Source organism: Camelus bactrianus, chromosome 1 (assembly GCF_048773025.1).
Source record: "Camelus bactrianus isolate YW-2024 breed Bactrian camel chromosome 1, ASM4877302v1, whole genome shotgun sequence".
NCBI lineage: Eukaryota > Metazoa > Chordata > Mammalia > Artiodactyla > Camelidae > Camelus > Camelus bactrianus.
The window spans coordinates 56,448,976-56,475,470 of NC_133539.1; the positions used below are offsets into that span (position 1 = coordinate 56,448,976).

General features: G+C 40.5%; 1 protein-coding gene across 2 annotated transcripts in view; it reads right to left on the reverse strand.

Annotated features, from left to right (window-relative positions):
- The window catches only part of GPR156 (G protein-coupled receptor 156), a 112,975-nt gene that overhangs the window by 26,481 nt on the left and 59,999 nt on the right, over window positions 1-26,495 (reverse strand). For both annotated transcript variants that reach the window (XR_012507151.1, XM_010970862.3), the window contains exons 4-8: window positions 10,040-10,175; window positions 9,673-9,783; window positions 4,817-4,942; window positions 3,711-3,806; window positions 157-393 (exon numbers count right to left, since the gene is read on the reverse strand). Coding sequence is in view for 1 of the 2 variants with exons in the window: in XM_010970862.3 (XP_010969164.2) it covers window positions 157-393; window positions 3,711-3,806; window positions 4,817-4,942; window positions 9,673-9,783; window positions 10,040-10,175 (706 nt within the window). In the remaining variant the exon portion in view is untranslated. The remainder of the gene's footprint in view (window positions 1-156; window positions 394-3,710; window positions 3,807-4,816; window positions 4,943-9,672; window positions 9,784-10,039; window positions 10,176-26,495) is intronic.

The window sequence follows — 26,495 nt, forward strand, 5'->3', positions numbered from 1 at the left end:
AGGGGATCAGCCCGATGGGAACCGCACTTTCCTCTGACTCGCCAATCAGCGGTGCCCAAATGTCTCAGCAGGAAACGACGTGAACAATTTATCATTCTAGCCAAGTCTCTGCCATGGTGGGGAGGACTGGTCCTCCAAATTCCCCCTTGAACATACCTGGGGAATGAAGATGAAGCAGTTGATTGCGGTCGTGCAAACAAAGATACCCCCAGATGTGAGTCCAAAGACCAGGTTGGGCCAGGAGTGCAAGTATCTGGTGACCACAAAAAGCAGCCCAGCAGCCAGCACCACGAGGTTGACCCCAACCATGATGGTTAAAGACTGATTCACAGGAGGAGAGCTGACGTGGTCAGTCAGGCCAGCCAGGTAGGCCCCATAGAGCAGCAGCAGGCCCTGCAGACGGAGAGAGAACCAGAGGCTCAGAGAAGTGAAATATGAGGCTCGGGGTCAAAGAGCAGTCAGGTTGGGACCAATTTCCTCATCTGTAAAATAGGGATTCACCTACCTTGAAGGGTTGCTATGAGGATTTACTAAGATAGCATGTGGGAAGACCCTTAGGGTGGTCCCCTTACACCTCGTGTGTGCTTAGTACATTTTATTTTCCTCTCTTTCTCTGAGAACTAGTTTATCGGAAGTCAGCACATCAACCATCAGACAGGACTCTGCCGGGATGCAGCACAGGACAGGATGGTACAGGTGCGTAGGAGCCCTAGAGGACAGGCTGCTGGGCACTAGGAGGGCAGCGGGCCAACTGTGCTGCTGGTGGTGAGGGCCTTCCCCTCCACTGTGTGGTTTTGCACTGCATCAAGCTGAGGGGCATGCGGGAGCTGAAATAGCCCCATGGCCTGCTTGTCAAGCCATGTGCCGTGGCAGGGGCAGCGCCCGGAGGAAGGGGTTCTTTTCTCTAATTTTTCCCAAAGGCACCATCTGCTTGCCAAGCCCTGCACCTGTGAGACTGCATCTGCCCAGAAGGGATGCCTTTTTCTAATTTACACAAAGGATCTCTATAGGCTAGCAGTGGCTCTGTGCCAGTGGGTATTTATGGGAGAAGAAGAGCAGAAAAAAAAAGAGAACAAAGGCAGGCCGGGCCCTAGCCAGGACTGTGGGACAGGCACAGGGAGCAAAGGCCCCAACTATACCCTTCACCCTCTCTGTGTCATTCCTTGCCCCACCCCCCGGAACCCAGGGCCCTGTTCTTTCCTCTTTGTCATGAATGTAAACCTGCTTTCAGATTTCTCATTTGTACTTTGGAGAAAATGACTCACAGCGTCTTAAAGTGCTGCCTCTCCTAGAGGGAGCTGCATATGAACAGAAATCAAAACTTTAGTCAATAATACACAAAATATAGATTCAATATATGTCCACTTGATTAGGTGCAAAGTACCGTGCTTGGGTAGGTGTAGGGCAACGGTGCTGCCAAGTAGAAGTCAGGGCTCTAGCTTTTAAGAAGCTCAGTCTGGTTGGGAGATTTAAGGCAAGCACACCAATATCCATGTTTATGACCCAGAATGTGAAGATGCCATGGGGATGAGGTGGAGTGGGACTACGGGGATTCAGAGGGAGAATCAATAATAAAAGTAAGGTCAGGTATCAGGAGGGCACCTGCCAATGACCCTGAAATCACACCATCTGACCAACTCCATCTGCAGAGATGGCCCTAAGGACACTTTTTTGGAGGACTGGCTGTGCCTACAGTGAAGGAGTTGGCAGCAGGCAGCACAGCAGGGATGCTGTCTGGGTGGCCCTGATGCTCAGTGTCCCAAATGGGGCCTGAGGGCCAAAAGTGGCCACTGTGATATCTTCGATGACTAGAAAATACACAAATCAGGAGGCCAGTGGGGCTGACTTTTGGAAAACTGACGTCCTTAGGTGGCATTCAGCAGAGTCAGTACATTAGTGATTTAATTAAAGGTGAATAAAATTAATTCTATGACTTTGAAATGTTCAAATCTGATTCTGCTGAAATGTTTTAACTCCATGAAAATTCTTTCCAAAAGGGAACTAGGTATGAATAAAGCCTGTGTACATGTATGGCTTGTGTTTGAGTGAGTCACATCCGATACTTGTGGGTCACACGCCCTAAATGTTGAGCATTGTCGGGAGGGGTGGGGGCAGGCTGAGGGGGGCAGTCCTGGGACTTCATGTGCAGATGTGGGGTCCTCCTCAGGAACGGCTCGTCAAATAGGGAGCCCGGGGGATCGGGCTCAGTCAGTTTCCTGACACTCAGCACTCTTTCCCCCTTTTCTTTCTTTGTCCTACAGAAAGATATTGCAGTGAAATAAAATGGAAATGGGATTATATAAAAGGCAATGGAGAAAATAAATCACGTTGAGTCGCAGAGTGAGTTGCTACGGGGGACGTGCTGAGTTCCTGTGCCAGGGAGGACGTCCTCTTCTACAGGGACTGGAAGAGCGGGCGAGGCACTGGGCTTTCAGGACCGGGCAGTGGAAGATTAATTATAACAAAATAATATCTAACAGTTAGTAAGCTCTTACTATGTTGAAAACTCAACACACATTAACTCTTCAAAACTCAGAACCATTCTGAGATGGTGTTATCATTATCCTTATTTTACATATGAGGGAACTGAGGCTCAGAGAGGTTACGTGAGGTTCACTCAGCTAGGAAGGGGCTGAGTCAGAATTCAAACCCTGTTCTGTCATATTGTGAAGCTCATCTTCTTAACCACTAATAAGAAACTAGAAATCAAAAGCTGTTCACTTCCTACCATTTTCTCTTAAAAATACTTCAATCAAAGTAGCACATGCACATAGTTAACAAGCAACGTTTCCCTGGCCTAGCTCTGTGCATCCTCAGGCCTGTTTCTTAGAAGCAACCGCCTGAACACTTTCTGAGTAGTGAAGTGAGTAAAAGTTTACCTTTATAGGCCACTTATTTCTACAAAAACTCCTTCTCCTCTGCCAGCAATCAACCAGGCCTCTCTGTCCTGATAGTCAACAGGCAGCCTCCCACCATGCAGGGCTTGTCCTGGTCACTGAAATCGGCCTGCCCCATGCCCCCCAGAGCCAGATTCTCTGTCCCTCCAAGCTGAAAACCAGCTAACAGGAGAGCTGGTTCTGAGGACCTCCCTTCGTGCCCTGTAGATTTATCTGTGCCCTCTGGAAATATCCTCCTTTGCCATCTAACAGAGACAAATGAGTCTAATGACAGGAGAGTCAGGGCAAATGGGAGACACAGTGAGGTAGCTGGAACCACTCAAAGGACCCTATGGATGTTGCCATCTATCTCTGGGCCAGCCATGCTTCCAACCAGAGCGAGAAAGTTAGATGGCCAGAAGGCAGCAGGATACCTTGACCTAAATCTAGAAGAAAAACAGAAGAGAGGTAATATGGGCACTTAAGAGAACAAAATGTTTCCTCATAATTCCCCTTGTAGGTAGCTGGGGAGAAAACTGGTATTGCCAAATCAGTGAAAAAAATCAGACCAATAGATGGGAGAAATAGTGGGTAAATTCCACATGATTTGGAGGAGGACTGAATCAGGGAATCCAAAGAGTTGATAAAGTGACCCCTCCAAACAAATAAAAAGTAGAGACATAATAATGGTCATGGCTTTGAGATTTATGTGTCAACAGAGGTCTCCTCTGATTGCAATATTCTTCGCAGAAATCACCTCGTTAATTCCCAAAATTCTTCTTCATATCCACTTTGTTGGTGACAGTAGTATCCTAAAGAGATATGGTTACCAACCTTGCATCCCAAAACGAGAGCAATCCAGACATCAGAGTACCGGGAAGCACAGAAGTGTGTGCTGGTCAGAGAGCAGGACACATCTCTCCCTGTCACCTAGGAGGGACACGGAGTCAGGACTGAGGGCACCCACAATTACCAGGAACATACACATACGGCAGATCTTTGTAAACATTCTGGATCGTGAATTCCCCTACAGCATATAATTTCTCCCTTAATATGTAAAATCTGTAACATTTGGGTGAGTCCATTAGAATCTAAAGAGGGTTACTATGAACTGGAGGAAAAGACGATACAGTTGGGCTGACATGTGGATGCTGGGTGCCAGCAGGAATTACCCCTGTTACGTGCTTTGCTACTACAGTGATTCAAATTAGCGCATCAGCATAATTACAAGTTATTTCACATCCTGTCCCTGCTATTTGTTAACAGCGAAAACCTTAAATATTCAATCTGCACTGTCAAGATTCCACTGTATTCCTCAGGCCCTTTATGAGGCTAGAGACATAATACTTCCCATTAACTGAACACTGTATACTGGGCACAGCTGAGTCCTTTTTCTGCATTGTTTCACTTAATCTTCACCACAGCCCTATGAAATAGGTATATTATTATCTCCATTTTTACCTATGAGGAAATAAAGACTTATAGAGGTTAAACAACTTTCCCACAGTCACATGGCTGCTAAATGGTAGAGCTGGGATTTGAACTGGGGTTGACTGACTCCAAAGAACACCTCAAAATACTACCTTTATTTTTCAACAATTAAGGTAAGGCAACTCTGTGTAGCTGAAAGTTTTCATTATTGATACTGTGGGAGCAGACACTACTGCCAGGCAGATTCCAGAGTGCTGACATCTCAGTGGATGCGGCTGGAAAACACTTGGGGTGGGAGGAGAAGTGGGTGTGGCAGCACACCCTGCAGACAAGGGGCAGGCATTCACCACAGCCACAGCTCCTGACTCTCCATCTTCTCTGGGTCATTTATCTTCTTGCTGGGAGGATGCCCACATGGTAAACGCTACAGGGAGAATGTCCCCCGTGAACCCACAGAAGCCAGTCCCTCCAGTTCAGGAACTAGATTCTCCAGGGATTGGGCTCCTCACCGTCATACTGACACTGAGAATCTGGAGGCACTGGATGGGGTCAGTCAGCACCCATGTCATGAGCAGGATCACATCAGCTATCACCAGGGCTGCCACCAACCCCAGGAGCTGTAGGTCTTTGATGATCTGCAAAAGAGTCAAGGCTGTAATTTTCCTTTGCTCACTGGCTATGCAACACTAGGGCTCGAGTGTCCTATGTGCTCTGAGCTAAAGGCTCCTAGGTCAGACTTCCAAAGGGGCTTCAAATGCAGCCATCAAAGATGAAACAGACAGTAAATATGTGCAAGGATTTCTATGTCTATATCATCATTAAACATTTTCATTCATTTATCTTTTCCATATCCTTGCTTTTCCCACAGAATAGTCAAGGGATCTTATAAAATAAATACACTGTTATTTCTAGATATGTTCATATGAGCACATAGAAGATGTGGAAGTTTTCACATAAACTGTTAACAGCCATTAACCTGGAGGGTGGGATTGAGAGATAAGGGTGGTGAAAGAGAGATTACTAGCATTTTCTCTATACATATGTGAATCATTTGACTTAATACAAAGAGAATGTGTTATTTTTGTGGTTACAAAAATAAAATTAAGAAAATATACATATAGCAACAGGATGAAAAATTGAAAAATATTAAGGTAAAGAGACAATAAGGAGAATTAGGATGAATACTCAGGTGAGGAGAGCACACAGCATTCAAGAACTAGGGCAGAATTGTGGACCTGCATTTTTGACAACCAATGAAAAGAAGGAAGCACAACTAGTTACATGATTCATCATGTTTGTAAGATAAAAACAAATCAATTGCTTAATCAAACTACTCCAAGCCAGTGATAAGGTGAATATCTTCAAATCAACCAGCAAAAAGTGACATATCATGTATAGAGGAACAAATATAAGGAAGACATCAGATTTTTCACCAGATAGAAGGCCACATGAGAAAACAGTGGAAGGGAATCTTCAAAGTACTAAAGAAAAAAACTTCTTCAATCTAGAATTCTGTATCTAAAAAAAATATTTTTCAAAAAGAAAAGTGAAGAAGGGAAGGGTATAGCTCAGTGGTAGAGCACATGCTTAGCACCCACGAGGCCTTGGGTTCAATCCCCAGTACCTCCATTAAAATAAATAAATAAACCTAATTACCCCCTCCAAAATTAAAAATAAAAAATTAAAAACAAAACAAAACAAAAACAAAAGTGAAATAAAGACTTTTTTCAGATAAACAAAAACCAAAAGAATTCAGCATTAGCACACCTGCATGAGAATGTTAGATATCCTAGAAGCAAAACGAAAATGATACCAGATGAAAATATGGATCTATACAAGGAAATTAAGAGCTCTGGAAATGTTTAACTTCATGGAAAAATATATGACTGATTTTTTTTATTTAAATATTTTAAAAGGTAACTGTCTAAACAAAAAATAATAACAATTGCGTGGGGCTTATAATGCATATAAAAGTAAAAACAACACGAAGATTGGAAAGTAGGGAAATGGAAGTATCCTATTGTAAAGTACTTATGCTATATGTGACTGTCAGTTATACAATTATACACAAACTCTTCCAGAAGTTGAAGAAGAGGAAATATTTCCCAATTCATTCTACAAGGCTGGCATTATTCTGTTACAAAAACCAGAAAAAGATTTTAGAAGAAAAGAAAGCTACAGAGCAACATCCCTTAAAAACATGAATACAAACATTACAAACAACATATTATGAGAATGAATCCAACAATATAAGACAAGGATAATACATCATGATCAAATAGAGTTTGTCTCAGGAATGCAAAGTTGGTTTGAGATCCTAAGATCATTTAATGTAATATACTGTATGAGTAAACTAAAAAAGAAAAATCATATGCTTAATAGACACACATTAATAGAAAACACATTTGACAAAACCCAACATTAATTCTTTATAGAAATTCTCAGCAAAATAGGAATGGAAGAGAATTCCCCTAACTAGATAAAGGGCATCTGTAATAAAATTACAGATAAAATCATACTTAGTTTTGATCAAGACTTAATGTTTTCCCCACGTGATCAAGAAAAACTCAAAAATGTCTGCTCTCAGCACTCCTACTGAACATCATAGTGGTGTTTCTAGCCAGTGCCATCACAGAAGAGACTGGAAAGAAACCATCTTTTACAGAAGATGATCATCTATGTAGAATATCTGATGGAAACTACAAAAAAGCTACTAGAACTAATAAGCAGATTAGCAAGGGTGTAGCATGTAAGATCAGCATACAAAAATTAACTATATTTCTATTTATTAGCAATAAAAATTAGAAAGTAAAATAGAACAGTAACATATATAATATCATTAAAATATAAAATACTTAGGAATAAATTTGATAAAAGAAATGAAAGACTTCCACTGAAAACTACAAAAAAAATTGCTGAGAGAAATTAGAAAAGACCTAAATAAATGAAGAAATATATACTGTGTTTTTGGGCTGAAAGACATAACATTATTAAAAAGTCAATTCTCCACAATTTGATCTATAAATTCAACACAATCTCCATCAAAATCTCAGCAAAAAATTTGAAGAAATTGGCAAACTGATTCAAAACTTCATATGGAAATTCCACAGACCTAGAATAGCTAAAACAACATTGAAAGAGAAGAACTAACATTCCTGAAATGAAGATTTAGTATAAAGCTACCATAATACAGTGTTGGTGTCAAAATAAACTACATCAATGAGACAGAGTCCAGTAACAGATCCACACATCTACGAGCAAATGACTTTCAATAAAGGTGGAAAGGTAACTCAGTGAAGAAACGACAGTCTTTTCAACAAATGGTGCTGGAACAATTAGATATCCATATATAAAAAAAATAAATTTCAACCTACAGATCACATCATATTTCAAAATTAAATCAAAATGGATCACAGACTTAAATGTAAAAACAAAAACTCTTAAAACTTCTGGAAGTAAACACGGGAGAAGAACTTTTGGGGCCCTGGGTTAGGTGAAAGATTCTTAGATCTGACACCAAAAATATAATCTATAAAAGATCAAAGTAGTCAATTGGACTTCATCAAAATTAGAAACATATTCTTTTTGAAAGACATTCTTAAGTGAATGAAAAGTCACAAACAGGAACAAAATTTTTGCAATTCATGTATTTGATAAAGGACTGTATCCAATAACTCAATAACAGAAAACAAACAACTAAATTAAAAAAAATAGGTGAGAGATTTGAGCAGATACTTTATCAAAGAAAATATATGGATGACAAATAAGCATATAAAAAGATGCTCAACATTGCATCAGGGAAATGCAAATTAAAACACAATGAGATACTACTACACACACCTATTAGGATGACAAATGTGAAAAAGATCAATCAAGTCAAATGTTGGGAGGATATGGAAGAAAGGGACTCTCATATACTGTGGGTGGGAATGTAAAATGGTACAATCACTTTCGAAAACAGGCATTTTCTTAAAATGCTATACATTTACTTAATATGATCCAACTACTCTTAGGTTTTTAACCAAGAGAAAGGAGCATATGTTTACACAAAGACTTGTATACTAGTGTTCACAGCAGTTTTATTATTAATATCCCCAAACTGGAAACAAACCCAGACACCCATCAACAGGTGAATGGATAAACAAACTAGTTACTCTACACACTGGAATATCACAGCAATAATGAGGAAAGAACCACTGATGCAAGCAACAACATGGATGAATCTCCAAATAATTTTGCCAAGTAGAAGACAGATAAAAAAGAATATATGCTGTATAATTCCATTTATATAAAATTATGGAAAATGCAAACTAATCTATAGGGACAGAAAGCAGATCAATGCTTGCCTGGGGACAGGGACAGGGGATGTAAGAATTGCACAGGAGAGGGAGATGACAAAGTTGTATGAGGAAACTTGCAGATTATACCTCATGTTTCATGGTCATATAGATATGTCAAAACAGCAAATCATACACTTTAAATATGTGCAGTTCACTGCATATCAATTATATCTCAATAAAGCTATTTTTGAAAAAAGGAACCAGTGGTCTAGAGGAATGGATGAACTTACTGTCCTTTATACAATCTTTTTCATATGTATGGTTACTCAAAGCAGAGCTTTTGTAAAATATTCACCACAATTCAACAATGTTTGCTAAAAAAAAAAGTCTCATCATTCCAGAAAAGTAAACTCTAACTGAGTGATATACTGGGTCTGGGCAGGGCCTATATTGACAAAGGGTTTGATGATCAGGCTTGAGGTTTGGGCAGCTTTGCTAGGAAACCTGATAAAGTGGGGGAATGTGGTTAGGATGACACTTGATGTCAGGGACATGCAGGTATCTGGCTGCCACATAGCTTAGAGGGCTGATTCCGTCTAATCCATGGATGTGCTCTTCCTTGCTCACTGCTCCAGGCTCATCCTTCTTGGTGCAGAGAATGGCTTCTTATACGGAAAAGAACTGGGCTCCAAAGAGGGAAGAAACTGCTAACTAGCTACAGCTTCTCTGTAACCACTCTCCCTCTGTCCACTTTCAGCTCACATCTGTGCCAAGCAACAGCCTCTCTGGGCATCTTGCTCTCCCTCATACTGGTGCCAGATAATGGCCAGCTCACACATTCCCCCAGAGCAGTACCAGGGCCTGGGGTGCATATGAAGCAGAACCTTTGTTTAAAAATCTATATCCCAATAGCATCGACACAGCCTTCCAGCCTTGGAATTTATGAGGGTACATGACTCCAAGGTTTGAAGCAGGAACTTCAGATCGACATAAAAGGGCCAGGCTCAGGAATCTGGCACAAGCTTCTCTAGCTTTTAATCAATAGTGGAGCTGCTGTCTACAATCAAACAGTGTTGCCTACTCACCACTCTCTTGTCCGGAACCCTCTGGGTAAACACCCTGTAGAGTCGCCAGCTCTTCCCCAGAATGGGACCAAACACAAGGGAGGTCCCAATGCACAGCATGGACAGTCTTATCTACAGGTGAGAAGGGACAGAAGCAAGAGGCATAAGAGGAACCTTTGTGGTTCTCCACACATTCTCATCTGCAGAGCCTCAGTCCACAGAGGGCCTAGGGCAGAAAGTGGACCTCACTGACTCAGCGTTCCAGGGATCACCTCTGAAAGTGCCCACACCAAGGATAAGGGTAACCACCGCCCACAGGAGCAGATGATTTTAAAAATTATCAAAACTTTGGCACTATATTCAAAACAAAATTGAAGACTTCACCTACCTGAATGAGAGTTTCCATTGAGCTTCCAGCTAAAGCACCTTGATCTCGAATCCCAAAGAGGTAAGCGCTACTGTAAGTCAGACAACTGCCCAGTAAGGTCACAATGTTCAGATTGGGACTGGACATCTTCACAATCCTATAGGAAACCAGGGAAGAAGACACCTATTGTCATGACCTTTGCCCTGGGAGTGGATAGAGCTTCCCCACCAGCCTAATCTCCAAAGCAACCTCAGAGTAAAAGGCCACTGGGAAGAAAAAACTTTATACCCTGTGAAACTCTTATGATTTATTTTATTTACATTTATTTTCAAAAAGAACTAAATCCTGGCATTTCTTGCTTGTGTAACTCCAAGGCTTTTAAAAGAAGGCCAACTTCCTAAAAACAGGTGGTATCAGAGAAGAGTTAGGATTTTTCCATGAAGTTTATGGTTGCTAAGAGATTGCTCTATGCAGCCTAGTGAACAATAACTAGCAGGTAGATACCTAAAGAGATACAGCTTGGAGCCTTTAAAAATGAGCTGTAAGGTAAACTACCATTTGGGAAAAGCTTGGGGATTTTTCATTCACTATTTGCTTTATTTGACACATAAGTTCTTTTTCTGTTTCTGACCAAGAGAGAAAGAGAAAGCAGGGGTTGAAACCAAGAAATTTGGGAAAGGTCTTTTCTCCAGTGATTTCAAATGAGGTTACAGAGCACATTAAAGATGAGAGGGAAATGTAAACAATCAGGGTCTGAGACAAACCCTGGGCACCAACAGACGCTCAGGACAAGGTAGAAATACATGAATTAGTTAACCTACAGGGAAAACCACGCTTATCTTGGATAGTGACCGATAACAATTAAGAAGAAAAGTAACTAGTATCAATTAAGAAGGAATGTAATTGTACTAAAGAGTTTTAGTCTAAATAGGATATTCTACACAAATGCAATATTTATACTATTAGTCATTTGATAATTATACTTTTATTTTTAAATAATAACTATCTATGGACCTGGATTACCTGGCTGACCACCTTGAAGGCCAGAGCCAAGGCAAAACCACCTACTTAGAACAGCCTAGTCTAAAGTCCTAAGGTAGCTGGGGGGCATTAAACAAACAGTTGGGCAGTGCTGGACTTAGAACCATCACAACCACCATCGGCCCAGTTTGTTCACTTTGTAGCTGGCACCATAATTATGTCCACACACACACAGGAATACCAAACCACTGCCCGGGACTCAGGCCCAAGTATGGTCACTGTGGGCTAGTGAGTCCAGTTGAGCTTTACCTAGTCTATGAGCAGAAACCTTGATTTTTTTTTTTTTCTTTCTGCCTTTAAAAGAAAGAACAACTTTCATGTATTCCCTTTGTAAATGGGGATGATCATAAAACCAAAGAGTTGTGAGGATTCAATGATGCAGTATAGAAAGTATGTGGCACAGGGTCTGGCCTGTAGTAAGCATGTTGCCAACATAGCTGATGGTACTAATCTCACCATCTTCCAGGCTTTAGAAACTGGAGAATCACCTTTTCCTTTCCCTGTTTCTTTATTAGCTCTACCTAGTCAATTGCCAGTTTCTTTCACCTGCTATTTCACAATCTCACTGGGCTGTCCCTCACTCTCCATTTCTGCTGCCACATTTACCCAGGATACAGTCACGTTAGGAGCAATGGAACTGGAGTCGGATGTGACAGATGGGAATCTTGGCTCAGCCCATCGCAGCTCAGTGACTTTCATTGAGTCATTTAACTAGTCTAGGTTCCTGTTTTGTCATTTGTGAAATGAAGATACATCCTCTTTAGTGTCCACCCACAGAGTATTGTGAAGGTCAAATGAGGTGTGTTCCAAAACTCTTTGGAAACTCTAAGGCAATGCAAAAATACTAATTTCCAGATTTTTTGAAATAACCTTCAGCTCTCTGTAACACCAGGTTTTCCCCATCCTAATACATTCCATGCATTACTTTCACACTTATTTTGCTAAAATACCAACTTCATCACTGAGCAAGAGAGCTATGTGTATAAAGAACAAATTCCTATTGTTCACCTTAAGACTTCTGTAGCCACACTTGAGAGTTAGCCCTAGTCTACCTATTCTTCATTCAGGCTTGCATCCTCAGTCATCATGTCTTTAAACCGTGGACTTCAAGAGAGTAACCTTCCCTAGTTTCTTTGTCTCTTCCCATAAGAAAGGGGACTATGTGGTGAATGTTGACTATCAAAAGAACAAAGTATTTGTTAAGAAAAGTTAACACATTAGAGAGATCAGTGCTGACAATGATTTGAAAAGACAGCCCCACTGACCGGGACTGGCCGCTTGGTGCAGTCAGAAGCGGAGACAGTGGGACAACCCTGGGTGGGCTCCTGCAAGACCCATGACTGAGGCTGATCTTCCCGAGGGCCTCTCATAAGCTCCCTGCATGAGCCACAATTACCTGAGGACGAGGTTCTCCCCAAGCAAGTGCCAGGTTTCAGTCACAGATCTGTGTTGTCTAAATCACTAATGGGTAGGTTTCTTTCTTAATTCTTCTCTGGATCCATTTTATTTGAACACCACTGTACAATCAGGTCTTCTTTGTGTACTTTAGTGCTGCATGAATCCTGATTTAGAATTTCTCCCCCTCTTGATTTAGTTAGGAGGAACTCAATTTAGTTTTTTTTTTTTTTGGACAAAAATGTACATTACATAGTCTTAATATCTCAGAAGTTGATGCAAATTCATTTTTCAAATGGACATATATATATGTTTTTGATATTCTTCCTAAACAATTTTACTGAAAACTTGCCTCAGGAAAAAAATGAATGGAAGATGATTTACCTATTTTGTTTGGCCAAGTTAACACCTGTGAAGTCACTGAAAGGTGAATCATCTCCAATTCAGCAGGTGACTTACGTAAGTCTAGAGGATGTCTTTGTTACTTTGATCGGAATTCAACCTCCAATGTCATTTATATTTTTCTATTGAACTAAAAGATGAAGCCTGCATATGCTGAATATTTTAATCAACCACAAACATAATTTCTACAAAGCAAGAAGATTTAAATACCATATACTTATAAATAGCCCGTCCCATCTATATTACTTGTGTTTCATTTACGAAGAGATAAAAAGCACAGGCTGGGTTACTGGCAGTCAGAAACAAGGTGAGATTGTTTTGAAAAAGGATTATGTATCTATCTCAGTATCTTTTCCCTTCATTTATTGATTAGCAATGTCAGGTAAGAGCTTTCTTGATTTTTTTCTTCTCAAGTAAGTTCTCAATACATAGAGATAAATATCCATTTACATCTGCAGATTCTGTGTAAACCTGGCTTATCATTTCAACAGCCTTTAATGAATTCAGATGCATAAGTGACATCTACCAGCTCACAGTATGACATTTTAAAATTTTTCATCAAAGACGAGTTTCTGAACATGGAAGTTTATTACACTTGGAGTTATGGAGGACTAACTGGTCATCCTGCTGTTTCTTCTTAATGATGCTAAGGACGGAGTTTGCAAGCATGACCTGAGAATGGGGCTGAGGGTACCTCTTGGCTTGTTGGGACTATAAGAAAACTTTCCTAAAATGTCACAGGGCCATGCTTTCTAAAATGCTACATGAGTTGATACAAATGGTATCCTTGAGCTTTAAACATATCTAAAAGCAAATAAGAATGTCTTTCCAAAAAGCTTTTTAATAAAACAAGATTAAATTGTGAAATTTATTGAATTTCTTTTCCAATCCACTGTTTTTGATCCATGCTACAATGGAATTATAAATCTAACTCATCTAGATATGTATCAAACAGTTTTTATTTCAGTGTTGTCTTGTTGTCTGGGGTGTTTCAGCAAATGCGATCATTTTGCTTATTTTTAATGTATTAAGTTCAAAATCTTAACCTAATTCAAGTTCTGGATGCCTAAAACTAATATTTGTGTGACCTGTAATTATTTATGTTCAAATTTTGTATCATGAGGGCGAGAGCAACCTGACCTTGCTTCTTATTCTCCTGCCTGGACCTCCTAGGAGATTTCATTAACCTTTCAATCTCCAGATCTGAATTCTTTAATCATAACAACTTCACTTTATTCCACTTTCAGACACCCATCCCCAGGTCACACCCTGGGTCTTATGATCATTCAAGATGGTTCCATTTCAGAAATTTTAAACACCAATATCCCACTTTCTGATCCCAATGCACCCGAAATTTAACTCCTAGTCTCCTCCCTCAATCTGTTCTGACATTCTCACCCAGTTCAGACAGTGGCAACTTCATCTTTCTTTTTGCTTGGACCAAAAACCCTAGAGTCATACCTGACTCTAGCTCACCACCCACATCCAAGCTGTCATGAAATCCTATTGGCTCTACTCTTAAAATACATCCAGATTCCAAATGCTTCTTACCACCTCTGCTGCCACCACCCTGATCAAAGTCCAACTTTGCACATCTCATTTGGACTAATGCACTAGCCTCTTAACTGGTCTCCCTGCTTCTACTCTGGACCCTCCTTAAGGCTATTTTCAGCACAGCAGCCATAGCTATCACGTCACTTCTCTGCTCAAAATCCTGCAATGGCTTTCCACCTCACTCGAAGGAAAAGCCGAAGTCTCTACCAGGGTCTTCAAGGCCTCCACATTTGGTCCCAGTTATCTCTCTGCCTCATTTCCTACTTCTTCCCCTTGCCCACTCCTCTCCACCCACCTCCTCTCTATTTCATGAGAACGCCAGGCATTCTCACATTTCTAGGCTTTGAAGTGGCTGAACTCCCTACCTGGAATATGTTAATTCACATGTCAGCATGGCTCAATCCCTCTCTCCCTTCGTGTCTTTGTTCAAATGCTACTCTCTCAGCCAGGGTTATGATGACAACCCCACTTAAAATCACACTCTTCCACCAGAATTTCAAATTTTTCTTATTCTCTTCTATTCTCTCCATCCCCATCCCACCATAGTGCTTACTACTTTCTAACATATTACATAATCTACATATTTATTATTCTTGTTATTTACTGTCTTCTGCCAATTAGAATTGTTCAGGATGTCCCCCCAGCACTGCAACACTACCGCACATGTTGAAAGCACTCAATAGATACCTGATGAATGAATGAATGAGTCTCCCATCCTCAGCCCTCTCATATGCTAATATCTAATATATGTGCCCACTGACAGCCTCCAGACCTCCAGGTCCTTGGCTTTCAGCTTCCTCACAGTCTCTTTTCCTTTCTCTGCCCAATTTCAAACCTCTGGTTAGTTATCCGAACTGTTCTCTCAACAAGCACCAAATTCCCTTTCCAAACAAGTCCTTTTTCTGCACTTGCCCAACAAAACTTGCATCTAAATTATGATTCATTGGTATTACTCAACCATAAAAAATAATGAAATATTTCCTTTTGCAGCAACATGGATGGATTTAGAGATAATCATACTAAGTGAAGTAAGTCAGACAGAGAAAGACAAATATCATATGGTATCACTTACATGTGGACTCTTAAAAAAATAATACAAATCAACTGATTTACAAAACAGAAACAGACTCACAGACATAGAAAACAAACTTATGGCTACCAAAGGGGAAAGCAGGGGAAGGATGAATTAGGATAATGGGATTAACAGATACACACCACTATATATAAAATAAACAACAAGGATTCATTCACTGTATAGCACAGGGAGCTATACTGAATATCTTGTAATAACCTATAATGGAAAATAATCTGAAGCTGTATGCCTGAAACTAACATAATATTGTAAATCAACTATAGTTAAGTAAAGAAATTACAGTCCACTGTCTGCTTTTACATCCAGGCAGCTGAGTGCTACAACCTTGCAGACTGTTGCCACCAAAATCAATCAGCCAAACTTCTTGTACCACCAGTCAGTCCTTTTATTCCTTCTATGGGGTATTTCTTCACATTTCTGTTGTGAGTGACTCACCTCATTGGATTCAGAAAATAAGAGCACCTGTCTGTCTAGATGATGCCTTCAGTCTAGGTTTGCTGCCCTCCTCTATGTTCTTATAAGACTCCAGGCTATATGCACATCAATATAATTGTCATGTTATGTTACTAGCTTTTTGTTTGCCCCTCTAGACAATTTCTACTCCTCAAAAGTGAGGCTGTTTCTTATTCAGAGGCTGTATCTAAGCCTCTAGCAAAGGCTTTGGAAAATGGCAAGTGTTCCATAAGCATTTGTTAGATGAATGAATGAATTCATCAATGGACATGGAAGGCCCATTGCTTCTTTCTTTGTCCTTTTCCTTAATCTCATTTTTCCTGGGCCATGCTCTCCTCTGTTAGGTGAGGGAAAGTGCCCCAAACGGCTGTAAAGTGGCAGAGATCCCTGACAGTCAGAGAAAGTCAAGAGCCGGCTTGTTTGTGTGCTAAGAAAAGAGTACATTCGGGTCACAGTAGGAGTTTTAGGGGGAGCCCCTGGGTCCCTCATGGAATGGTTGAAAACTCCCTGGCATTACTGAACACAAAAGGGCCAAGATATTTTGGGTGCCGGGGACTTCCACAGACACTGGGTTTTAACCTCTTGGCAAATCCCCAGACACCAAACCCTCATTGAAAAGCCTTGTCGTCTGGGTGAGCTCCTCCCTGGCTTCCCTTCTCAGCATGGTGCCGAGGGACTTTAAAAATAAATGAGAAAAAGGATCCTAAAGGGATGCTTGTGAAGCTTTTTGCTCTCTCATTCTTTGTTTCCAGGAAAGTGCAGCATCTTGGGGATGTGTACACTCACATAGGCACACACATATTTGTGTTTACTTGTTTCCAATGACATCAGGCCACTTGAAAGACTGCTTTCCATTGGCTGAATTCTTCCTGGAGAATTCCCCCAGGAAATGCTCTTGTCCAATGTGTCTCTTACATCATGCATTGAGGGCCACGTAGGACCGGTGATATGATGACAGCCCTTGTCAAGCAGTTGATGGATGAGACTTCATCTTCGTGACCACCCAGACTACGGAGTCTCAGCAGACAGCAGCTTGGAGGTTGACAACACGCCTCCCGTTCCCTGGCTTCAGAAAATCTGCTGATCTTGGACTGATTTGCTGCTTGCAGCGAGGATGCAGTGTAATGCCTTGTCTTTACACGCTTGCAGCCAGTAAATGATGTTTTGTCATGAGCTAAAGCACTCAGCCCTGCTTCTAGTCCTGGGTGGGCCTGGCCTCTCTAAATGTTCCTGCTTGCCTGTAGTCATAAGTGCTTGTCTAGCCTTGTTTTACGTGGAGAGAGCGAGCTCCCACCTACTTTCTCTCAGGTCAGGCCCGCAGCACTGAAGCAACAGAGGAACTGGATGAACAAGGAAATTCTGCCTGCAGAGGAGCTAAATGGTTAGCAGTGGTTGGAACTGATGAAATCTAGGATGCCTTCCAGCTCTTCCCTTCTCAACTTATTCCAGAAGCCAGTTTCTTTTCCCTGTTGCCGGCTTATTAATAAGTCAGTCACACTTTGCATTTCTGCTTCTCTACCTTAAGCAGAACAACAGGCTGACCTGGTTACCAAAGATGTATTAGAATTTATGTCCCAATCAATCAGTCAAAATATTTAGCTATTAAGTACAAAAGAAAACTTGCTAAATAGCCTGTCCTCAAATTTCCCTTTAACAAAAGATGACCTTAGTGTCTCCATGTTTTAGTCACTATCTTTTTAACGATCTTCCCACATCAAACATTAATTCAGCAATTCCTAAATATCTACTTGCCAAGGTATTAAGAAGAACTTGAGACAGGAAGGCAAATGTGATATAATTTCTGTCCTCAGCTCATTAGGACATCACCTCCCTGGTTTCTAACCTCCTCATTGCAAAGACAATTTTCTTACTCTGTCTTTTCATCTTTTAAGACAGAATAAAAATTTAATCTAATATTAGCAGTTATTTTCTCCCTATTCATGGAGCCATTTAACAAAACCTACATATATATATGAATGTATGTATATTTTAGGTGACTATGAACATAAATTTCCAGTATACAAATTTCAGAATGCACAGCTCTCCTGGACCATAGACAGGCCAAAGGATCAATTTTAAAATGCAGCCTTGCAAATATTTTTAAAGCTGAAATGTGGAAATGTAGATAGAAGATCAAATGCCCACTAATTACTTCATTACCAGATCAAGTTTAGGAAAGCAGTGAAAAAGCATACTGATAGATTCAAGATAAATTGGTGATAAGAGGGAAAAAAACGGTACCAAAGGGTACCCTTACCAGAAAGGAGCTTATATGGTTTTAATTTGAAGCAATATGGCTACACTTCACATAGATTTTTTTTAAAAATTAGTTTCCAAATGTATTGTTGCCATGTCTCATTGTACCTGTAGTATATTTTAAGTGTGCTTTTAAATGCCAGGGGGAAAAACACTACGAACACAAAAAAATCTTCTTCTGTTATATAACCTCATACCCTAGAGTATAAGCATGTGTTGTAATTTGTGAAGCAGTGATTTCAACTTCCTTTCTCTCCTTAGCTGCGGGGAAAAGGCCTTGAGCAACTCCTATCAGGAGGCCGGCAGCACTTCCCGAAGGGCAGAGCAGATGCCCCGATCTTCAGTACAGCATAAAACACAGGCCCGATTGGCCACATGAAACACTCAGTCACAGGGAGTCTGCTGTGAACCAGAATATTATCTACCAGGTGACAGGTCAGTTGATCTCTGGGGCACGAAAGGCTCGACTGCCGTACTGGGGAGGTTTCCTTGCCGCCTTCTCCTTTCTTCCTCAGGTGTGCGTCAGAATTTTGAGCCTTGGTGAATCTGAGAGGAATCTGGAACAACTACAGCTGCTGGAATTATTCATTCCCCACTGAGCTAGAATCTGGGAATTCATGATGCTGGGACCGGGTTTTACTCAGCTTTGTCTCTACCAGCACCGTCTACAGGGCCCTGAACTGAGTGGAAACATAAATGTCTGTTATCCTGGGTAAAGCATTAGTCTTGGAAGAGTACTCAGAAGAGAAAAAGGGGGACTACGGGAAAGGCAGGACCTGTTTGCTCCTCCCTCACCAGCCCCCACGAATTGCCTAGGGCAGGCTTTGAGTCTTAGTGGACCTGACTCCCTCATTTTAAGAAGAAGAGACTGCATGCAGTTTTACAGCCAGATAGGGACCACACTGGGACAGCTAATCCAGATGTCCTGACTCCTGGTTCCTTCTAGTGTTCTTTCACTTCCCCCCCAGTTTACCCCAGCCGCCTGGGACACTATGTACATCCTACTGATCCACAAACTTCTGCTACGGGCCTTTCTGATCCTGGTTTCTAACGTTCAGCAGTAGCTCTGGCAGGTCTGGGGTTTTTCACCTGCCTCCTCCCCTGAGGCCCCTTGAAGGCCCCCCTGACCAGGAATTTATCATCAAGAGGAAACAGAGAGGAAGTCCTGAGTCCCCTGGAGTGCCTTCTGCTGGGCTTTGCCTGCCCCTTCCAACTCTGACTGCTAGCTTGGATCTCTGATCTTGGCAGGCTCCCTTATGACTCCTGGCTTTACCTACTGGCTGGAACCCCAGACTGAATTCTTGCAACAGCCGGCTTTGGGCTCTTGGTTTCCATCATTGTCTAGTGTCTCCAAGTCTTGGCCCCAGCAGTGGCCTGAAAGTGTCTGCCCTAGGCTGTGACAGGAGCTGTATGTTCTGTCCTGTAATCTGATGTGAAAGGAACAACTGTTAGATAATCTGTGTGTGTGTTTAAGCAGCTTGCATGGATTAATACTGAGGTTAATACTGAGGTAACAAGATGTCGTAGAAAAAGCATGGCTTTGAAATCAAACTGACTAGATTGACTAGCTGTGTGTGGTGGATGATCTGTCTAACCATGTTGAGGCAGTTTCTTTATCTGAAAGGATATCTGGGGAAAATAATGTTTATCCTCCTGAATGCTATACAGCTTAGAGATAATGTGTCTAAAGTAAAAAGCACACAAGAGGCCTGTGATAGAAATTAGCAACTATGAATTTTAAGTTAAATTGTCTGTATGTATACTCATAGGGACTAAATGCTGATTTTATGTTTGAAGTACTGAAGGATCTTGAAGCACCTCTGAATCATCAAAAATTACATTATGTTCAGAATCATCTGCATATATATTTTTTCTATTTCTTAGAATATTGGTAATTATATCAAATAATATTAAAAACAATAGGCAACATTGATTATATATTAAATGTGCTAGGCTGTTGCTAAGCACTCTCTATATACCACCTAAAGCAATCTTCACAGCATCTTGAGATACGTAATATCATCACTCCTATTTTTATTTTTTAGTTTTTTTTTTTAATTGAAGTATAGTCAGTTTACAATGTGTCAATTTCTGGTGTACAGCATAATGTTTCAGTCATACATATATTCATTTCATATTCTTTTTCACTATAGGTTACATCATTACTCCTATTTTTAAGTAGAGAAATGGGATTTAGCAAAGTTCAATAGTGATCTAGTCGCATGACTCGTAAGTGATGGAGCTGGGATTTGAGGTAGAGTTTGATTCCAGAGCCTAAGTTCTTATGCCATTTAATCTTTCACTGGTCACACATTTACACTTTCATGAACATTGTTAAGGAAGGTTAACATCCTCTCTCCATTTCCCCACCTAGGCTAGTGGGGAACAGTTTTCGTCCCACTCCCCCTACGTGGAAAACTGCTGATAAGGAAGCTTTCATGTCCCTCTCCACCTGTTCTCACTCTCCCCCAAGTGAGCAGGAGTCTGTAGTCAGACTGGAGAAAGGCTAACAGGTCCAGGCCATGTTCTACTAAATGGTCTCCAAGACAGGGATTTCCACCCCACCTCCCTCCTTTCCCATCTCCACTGGGCAGTGAACTTCCCTCCACTTCCTGGGCCCCATTTTAGCATTGTGTCAAGCAGCATTTTCTAATTTACCTTTCACCAGAAATCCCTGTGCTTTCTTCTGCTTCAAAGGCTTTTTATTTTGAAATCATTTGACCCACAAGGAGTTGCAAACCAGAACAGAGTTTCTGTGTACCCTTCACCCAGCTTTCTCCAAAGATAACATATTGCATAATTAGAATACATTATCTAAACCAGGAAATTGACACTGATGTAATACTATTAACTAAACTATGACCCTGTCCAAATTCCACCAGTTTTTACATGTACTCCTTGTGTCTGCGTGTGTGTAGATCTATGAAATTTATCACATGTATGGATTAACATAACTACCACCATCATCAGGATACTAAATTGTCCCATTATGCATACAAAACAAAACCTCCCTCACACTACCCTCTTCACAGTCACACCTTTCCTCCAACCATAACCCTTGGCAACCTCTGATCTGTTCTTTATCACTATAAATTCATCTCTTGAGAATGCAATATAAATAGAATCATACAGTGTGTAACCCCTTGAGGCTGGCTGTTTTCTCTCGGCATAATGGCCTGGAGAGTCATCCAAGTGGTTACATGTGTTAATAACTTGCTCCCTTTTATTGCTGGGTAGTGTTCTACTGTACGGATGTACCACAGTTTGTTTGTCCATTCATCTGTTGAAGGATGTTTGGGCTGTTTCTAGGTTTTGATTATTCCAAATAAAGCTGCCATAAACATTGTGTGCAGGTTTTTGTGTGAACGTAAGTTTTCATTTCTCTAGGGCAAATACCAGGAGTGTGATTGCTAAATTACACAGTGAGTCTATGTTTGATTTTGTACAAATCTTCCCAACCTTTTTCCGGGGTAGTGGTACCATTTTACCCAACAGCAATGTATGACATCCAGTTTCTCTGCATTCTTGCTGCTGCTGGGTATGGTCAGTGTGTGTGCTTTTGGTGAGTGTGACACATGTTGGCCTTAAAGGTAGAAACCTTGGATATCTTTTGATTATTAGTGATGTGTGCCTGTATTCACTCTCTCTGGAACGATTCCTGGAGGGGAGGAGGATACGTTTTCGGTTCTAAATTCTTATCAAGCATCTCCTGTATGCCAGACACTGTGGCAGGTGCTAGCAAATACAGAAAACTAAGGTATTTGAGTTTGAGGACTCAATATGAGGCAGAGGGGATGGATAAGTGGATAGGTAAATATGATTATGAAACAACACAGTAAGTAATACAGGTATATGCAAAGTACTGTGTGCACTGATAAAGGAATTGTGCCTTAGAACAGTGGTTCTTAAATTTTAGAATTGACAAGAATCACCTAAAGAGCTTGTTAAAATACAGATCTAGTCATCATCCCACAGAGTGCTGGATTCAGTATATCTAGGGTAGAGCCCTAAGAATTTGTATTTCTAATGAGTTCCCAAATGATACTGATGCTGCTGGTCCAGGGCCCACATTTTGATGGATAAGAGTTTGTCTTAAGGATGAATAGGAGTTTATCAGGTGAAAAATGAGAAGAGTCACGAAACAAGGAAGAGCATGAACAAAGAACTGGTGATGAAAGTGCATGGTACTCTCTAGGTGATTACATATTACCTCGTCTGATGAGAGCACAACTTAATTTAAAGAAGCAGAAATTGTAGGTTAAAGCCAGGCTACAAAAGATCTTAAGTGCCTACCTTAGGAATTGTGTAGGCAGTAGAAGTCTATGCTTGAAAAAAAAAAATGCTGGCAAGAGGGCAGAGGCTGAATTGGAAATGGACAATAGGTAGGGGGCTACTGCAAAAATTCAGATGAAAAGCAGACCAGACTTGGGCAATGGAGACAGATAATAGGAGACCGATTTGAGAGACATTTGAGGTTAACTATCTAAGACTTGTTGACTCACTGGATGTGTAAGGAGATGAAGAAATCCAGAATGAGGAGTGGATGGATGGTAGTGCTGTCAACTGAGATAAGAAATACATGGAGGTAGAGAAAAATGAGTGGTAAGGTATGAGTCTGGTTTTTGGTCACTGAATCGAAACTGACTGAGGAACATCCATCTGACAATATCAACTATGAAGTTAGAAACTGGGATTTGAAAGAGGCAGGGTTTGGGAATATGCTGCAGGAGGGATTAAGACCAGGTGAGGGGTGTAGTGTAAGAAGTGAAGTAAGACTAGAACCCAGGATGATATCAACATAAATGGGGAGGTGGAATGCAGGAGCTAGGGAAAGCAGCTGGTAAGAAGCAAAGAGGTAAAGCCAGGACATTCATGAGTGGTAAAGTTAAGAACAGAGACGTTTTAGAAAGGAGGGACAGAGGAGATGGTTAAGTGTCATCTGGCTTGAGACTAAACAGGACGGCATCTAAAAAGGTATCAGTTGGTTTAATGACCTTGGCAGGAGTCATTTCAGTGGAATCAGGGCATGGGTTGAAGACTGAATTGGAGATGAGGAAGTGGAGGTAGGTAGCAAAGACCACTCTTTTAAGAGGCTTGGTGGTAATAGGATGAGGAGGGCTGGGGCAACATCTTCAGGGAAAGGCATGATCAAGAGAAAAATTTCCTCTGGAGGCCTTCAAAAGTTTCAAGGGGAATGCCAACAGTTTCTAGTGGCTAATCAATATTTATTTGTCTACCTGATTTGAAATGTGCAAAACACAGAAAACTATTTGAGCAATTACCACTGATTCATTCATAGGAGGCAATTTGAGTGTGATAATCACTCTGGTATCTTTCTCAACAAATTCAGAGGCACATAATTAGTTTAGTCTTACTGTCTTTTGGTCTCTGAGCACTCCCTGTGCCCCATCATCAACAGCAAAAGATCCCACTGTTATTCTAGCTTCTGCCTTTTAATAGATTTAAATAATCCCTTTATGTGTTTTGGACTTTCTTCAAAGGTGTTTCTCAAAGACTTTTTTCCTATTTTGAAACTAACCTGACATACTCTGTGGGCTCCCTGATCTCCTCTGGGTAGCTTTTTACATTCTTTGAGAGATGTCCTTTTCCCTCCACAATAACCACTGTGACTGTCGAATTTTTAAGTGCTTGGATTTTTTTCTTTTTTTAATTCTCAGTTACTCTTTCTCTAAACTTCCAATAAAGTCTCTTAAAATAGTGTTCTATCTTCTCATGATTCAAAAGCCTACCTTTCAACTTTATCCCAGTTAATACATTTTGTCATAGTTTCCTTTTGAACAATGAATAATTGAGATAAATTTTCTGGGCTTATGGATTTAGGATGTCACAATAACTCACATTTATTGGCTCCCCCATGGTTACCTCCTAAGACCAACCCTAGTCACAAGGCAAGAACCACAGCCAGGACTGTAGGTGGTTTGAAACTTCCTATGAAAGGAAAGTTCATCCTATCAAAAATCCTTGCTAAAAATCTCACTTCTACCTCTTGACCTGATTAGGCTTTTACAGTTCACACTTAGTTTAATTTTTAATAGCTGGCATGATTTCTAAGTTTCTAAATCTTTAACATTTGTATATTGGTATCATCAGCTTGGTCATCTAATCTATGGTACTGGTTCTCAAACACTGGAATCACCTGCAGAACTGGAAAAAAAACTGCTGCTGCTCTCCCATCCCAAGACATTCTGATTTAACTGGCACAGGATGAAGCCTGGGTATCAGGATTTTTAAAAGTTCCCTAGGAGATTCTAATATAAACCAAATCTAAGATATCATTGGTTTAAGTATATTCCTAAGATACTCTAATTTTTTAAATTGTGAAAGGATTTGAATAGACATTTCTCCAAAGAAGATACACAAATGATTCATACATACATGGAAAGATGCTCAACATTATTAGCCATCAGAGAAATGCAAATCAAAACCACTTCATACACACTAGGATGGATAGAATAAAGACATATAATAACAAGTGTTGGCAATGATGTGGAGGAAACTGGAACCCTCATATATCGGTAGTGAGATTATAAAATGGTACAGCTACTTTGGAAAACAGCTCAGCATTTATGTAAGCACAGAGCCACCATATGACACAGCAATTCCACTCCTAGGTATGTCCCCAAGACAAAGGAAAACATAGGTCCACACAAAAACTTACACATGGGTGTTCATAGCAGCACATTTTTCATAATAGCCAGAAAAAGCAGAAATAAACAAATATCTGTCAACTGATGAATAGATAAGCAAAATGTGGACTATCCATGCACAGCAGAATGTTTTTCAGCCATAAAAGGCATGACGTGCTGCTTCATACTGCAACATGGATGAACCTTGTAATCATTATGCCAAGATTACACTAAGTGAAAGAAGCCAGATACAAAGGGTCACACGCTGTATGACTCTGTATGTACTGTTCAGATTAGGCAAGTAGAGGTAGAAAGTAGGCTGGTAGCTGCTAAAGGCTGGGGGAGGGGAGAAACAGGGAGGGGCTGCTAACAGGTCTGGGGTTTCTCTTTAGGGTAACGAAATTGTTCTGGAATTAGATAGTGGTGATGATTGTCCAGCCTTGTGAATGAACTAAAAACTACTGAACTGTATGCTTCAAAAAGGTGAGTTTCATAGTATGTAAATTATATTTCAAGAGAATAAGTGCTTTCTTATTGTTATCTTATGTGTCTGAGGAATTCCTACCCATGGAGATTTGAGAAACACTCTCCTTGCCAATAACATTTCTATTTTAATATTGTTTGTTGTGCATCTCATGCAAAACTAGGCCTCCCCTTTCTTGTGTGCCAGAATGAAACATCTGGCTTTGGTCACCTTTACTAAATAAGGACATGAGAATAATAAATAAATTCTGGAGAAGGAAAGCTGAATGCCAGGGTCTCTATAGAATGAGGACAGACCTTTCTGCAGCCTGGAAAGGGAAAGGCCAATAGGGATGTGACTGAAGCCTATTAAATCACAAAGAGATCTTGTGTATGGTAGAAGGAAATCCTGGATTACTTGAAAGAGAGGATACCATGTAAAGGTTCAGAAACGCAAAGTTGGCATATGAAAAATAAAGTAACAACTTCACACAACAGGTAGGGATTCAAGGATGATCAAATGGTATAGGCAATAAAATATAGTTTTAAGGAAACGGTCCAATAATAGATTATATTTTATCAATATACGTTACTACTAATAGGAGTTTTTATCTTTCTCTTTAAAGTTTAAAAAGATTTTAATTGTGATAAAATTACCTTCAATAAATAACACAAAATTTACCATCTTAACCATTTTAAGCGTACAGTTCATTAGTGTTAATTATATTCACATTGTTGTGTAACCAATCTCCAGAACTTTTTCATCTTGCAAAACTGAAATATTATACCCACTAAACAACAATCCCTCATTTCTCCCTCACACCCCCCCCAGCCCCTGGCAACAACCATTTTATTTTCTATTTCTATGAGCTTGACTACCCTAGATATAAGTAGATGCATACATTATTTGTCTTTTTGTGACTGGCTTATTTCACTTAGTATAATGTCTTCAAGAGACATCCATGTTGTAACATGTGTCAATTTCCTCCCTTTCTAGGGCTGAATACTTTTCCAATGTATGTATATATCACATTTTGTTTATCCATCCCTCTGCCAATGGACACTTCAATTGCTTGTTTTTTTGGGGGGGGGGGAGATGGGCCCAAAGACTGAAGTTGACATCCAGAGGATTAACCTATCTTATCCTAACAAGGTGCCTGTTATCACTATCAGA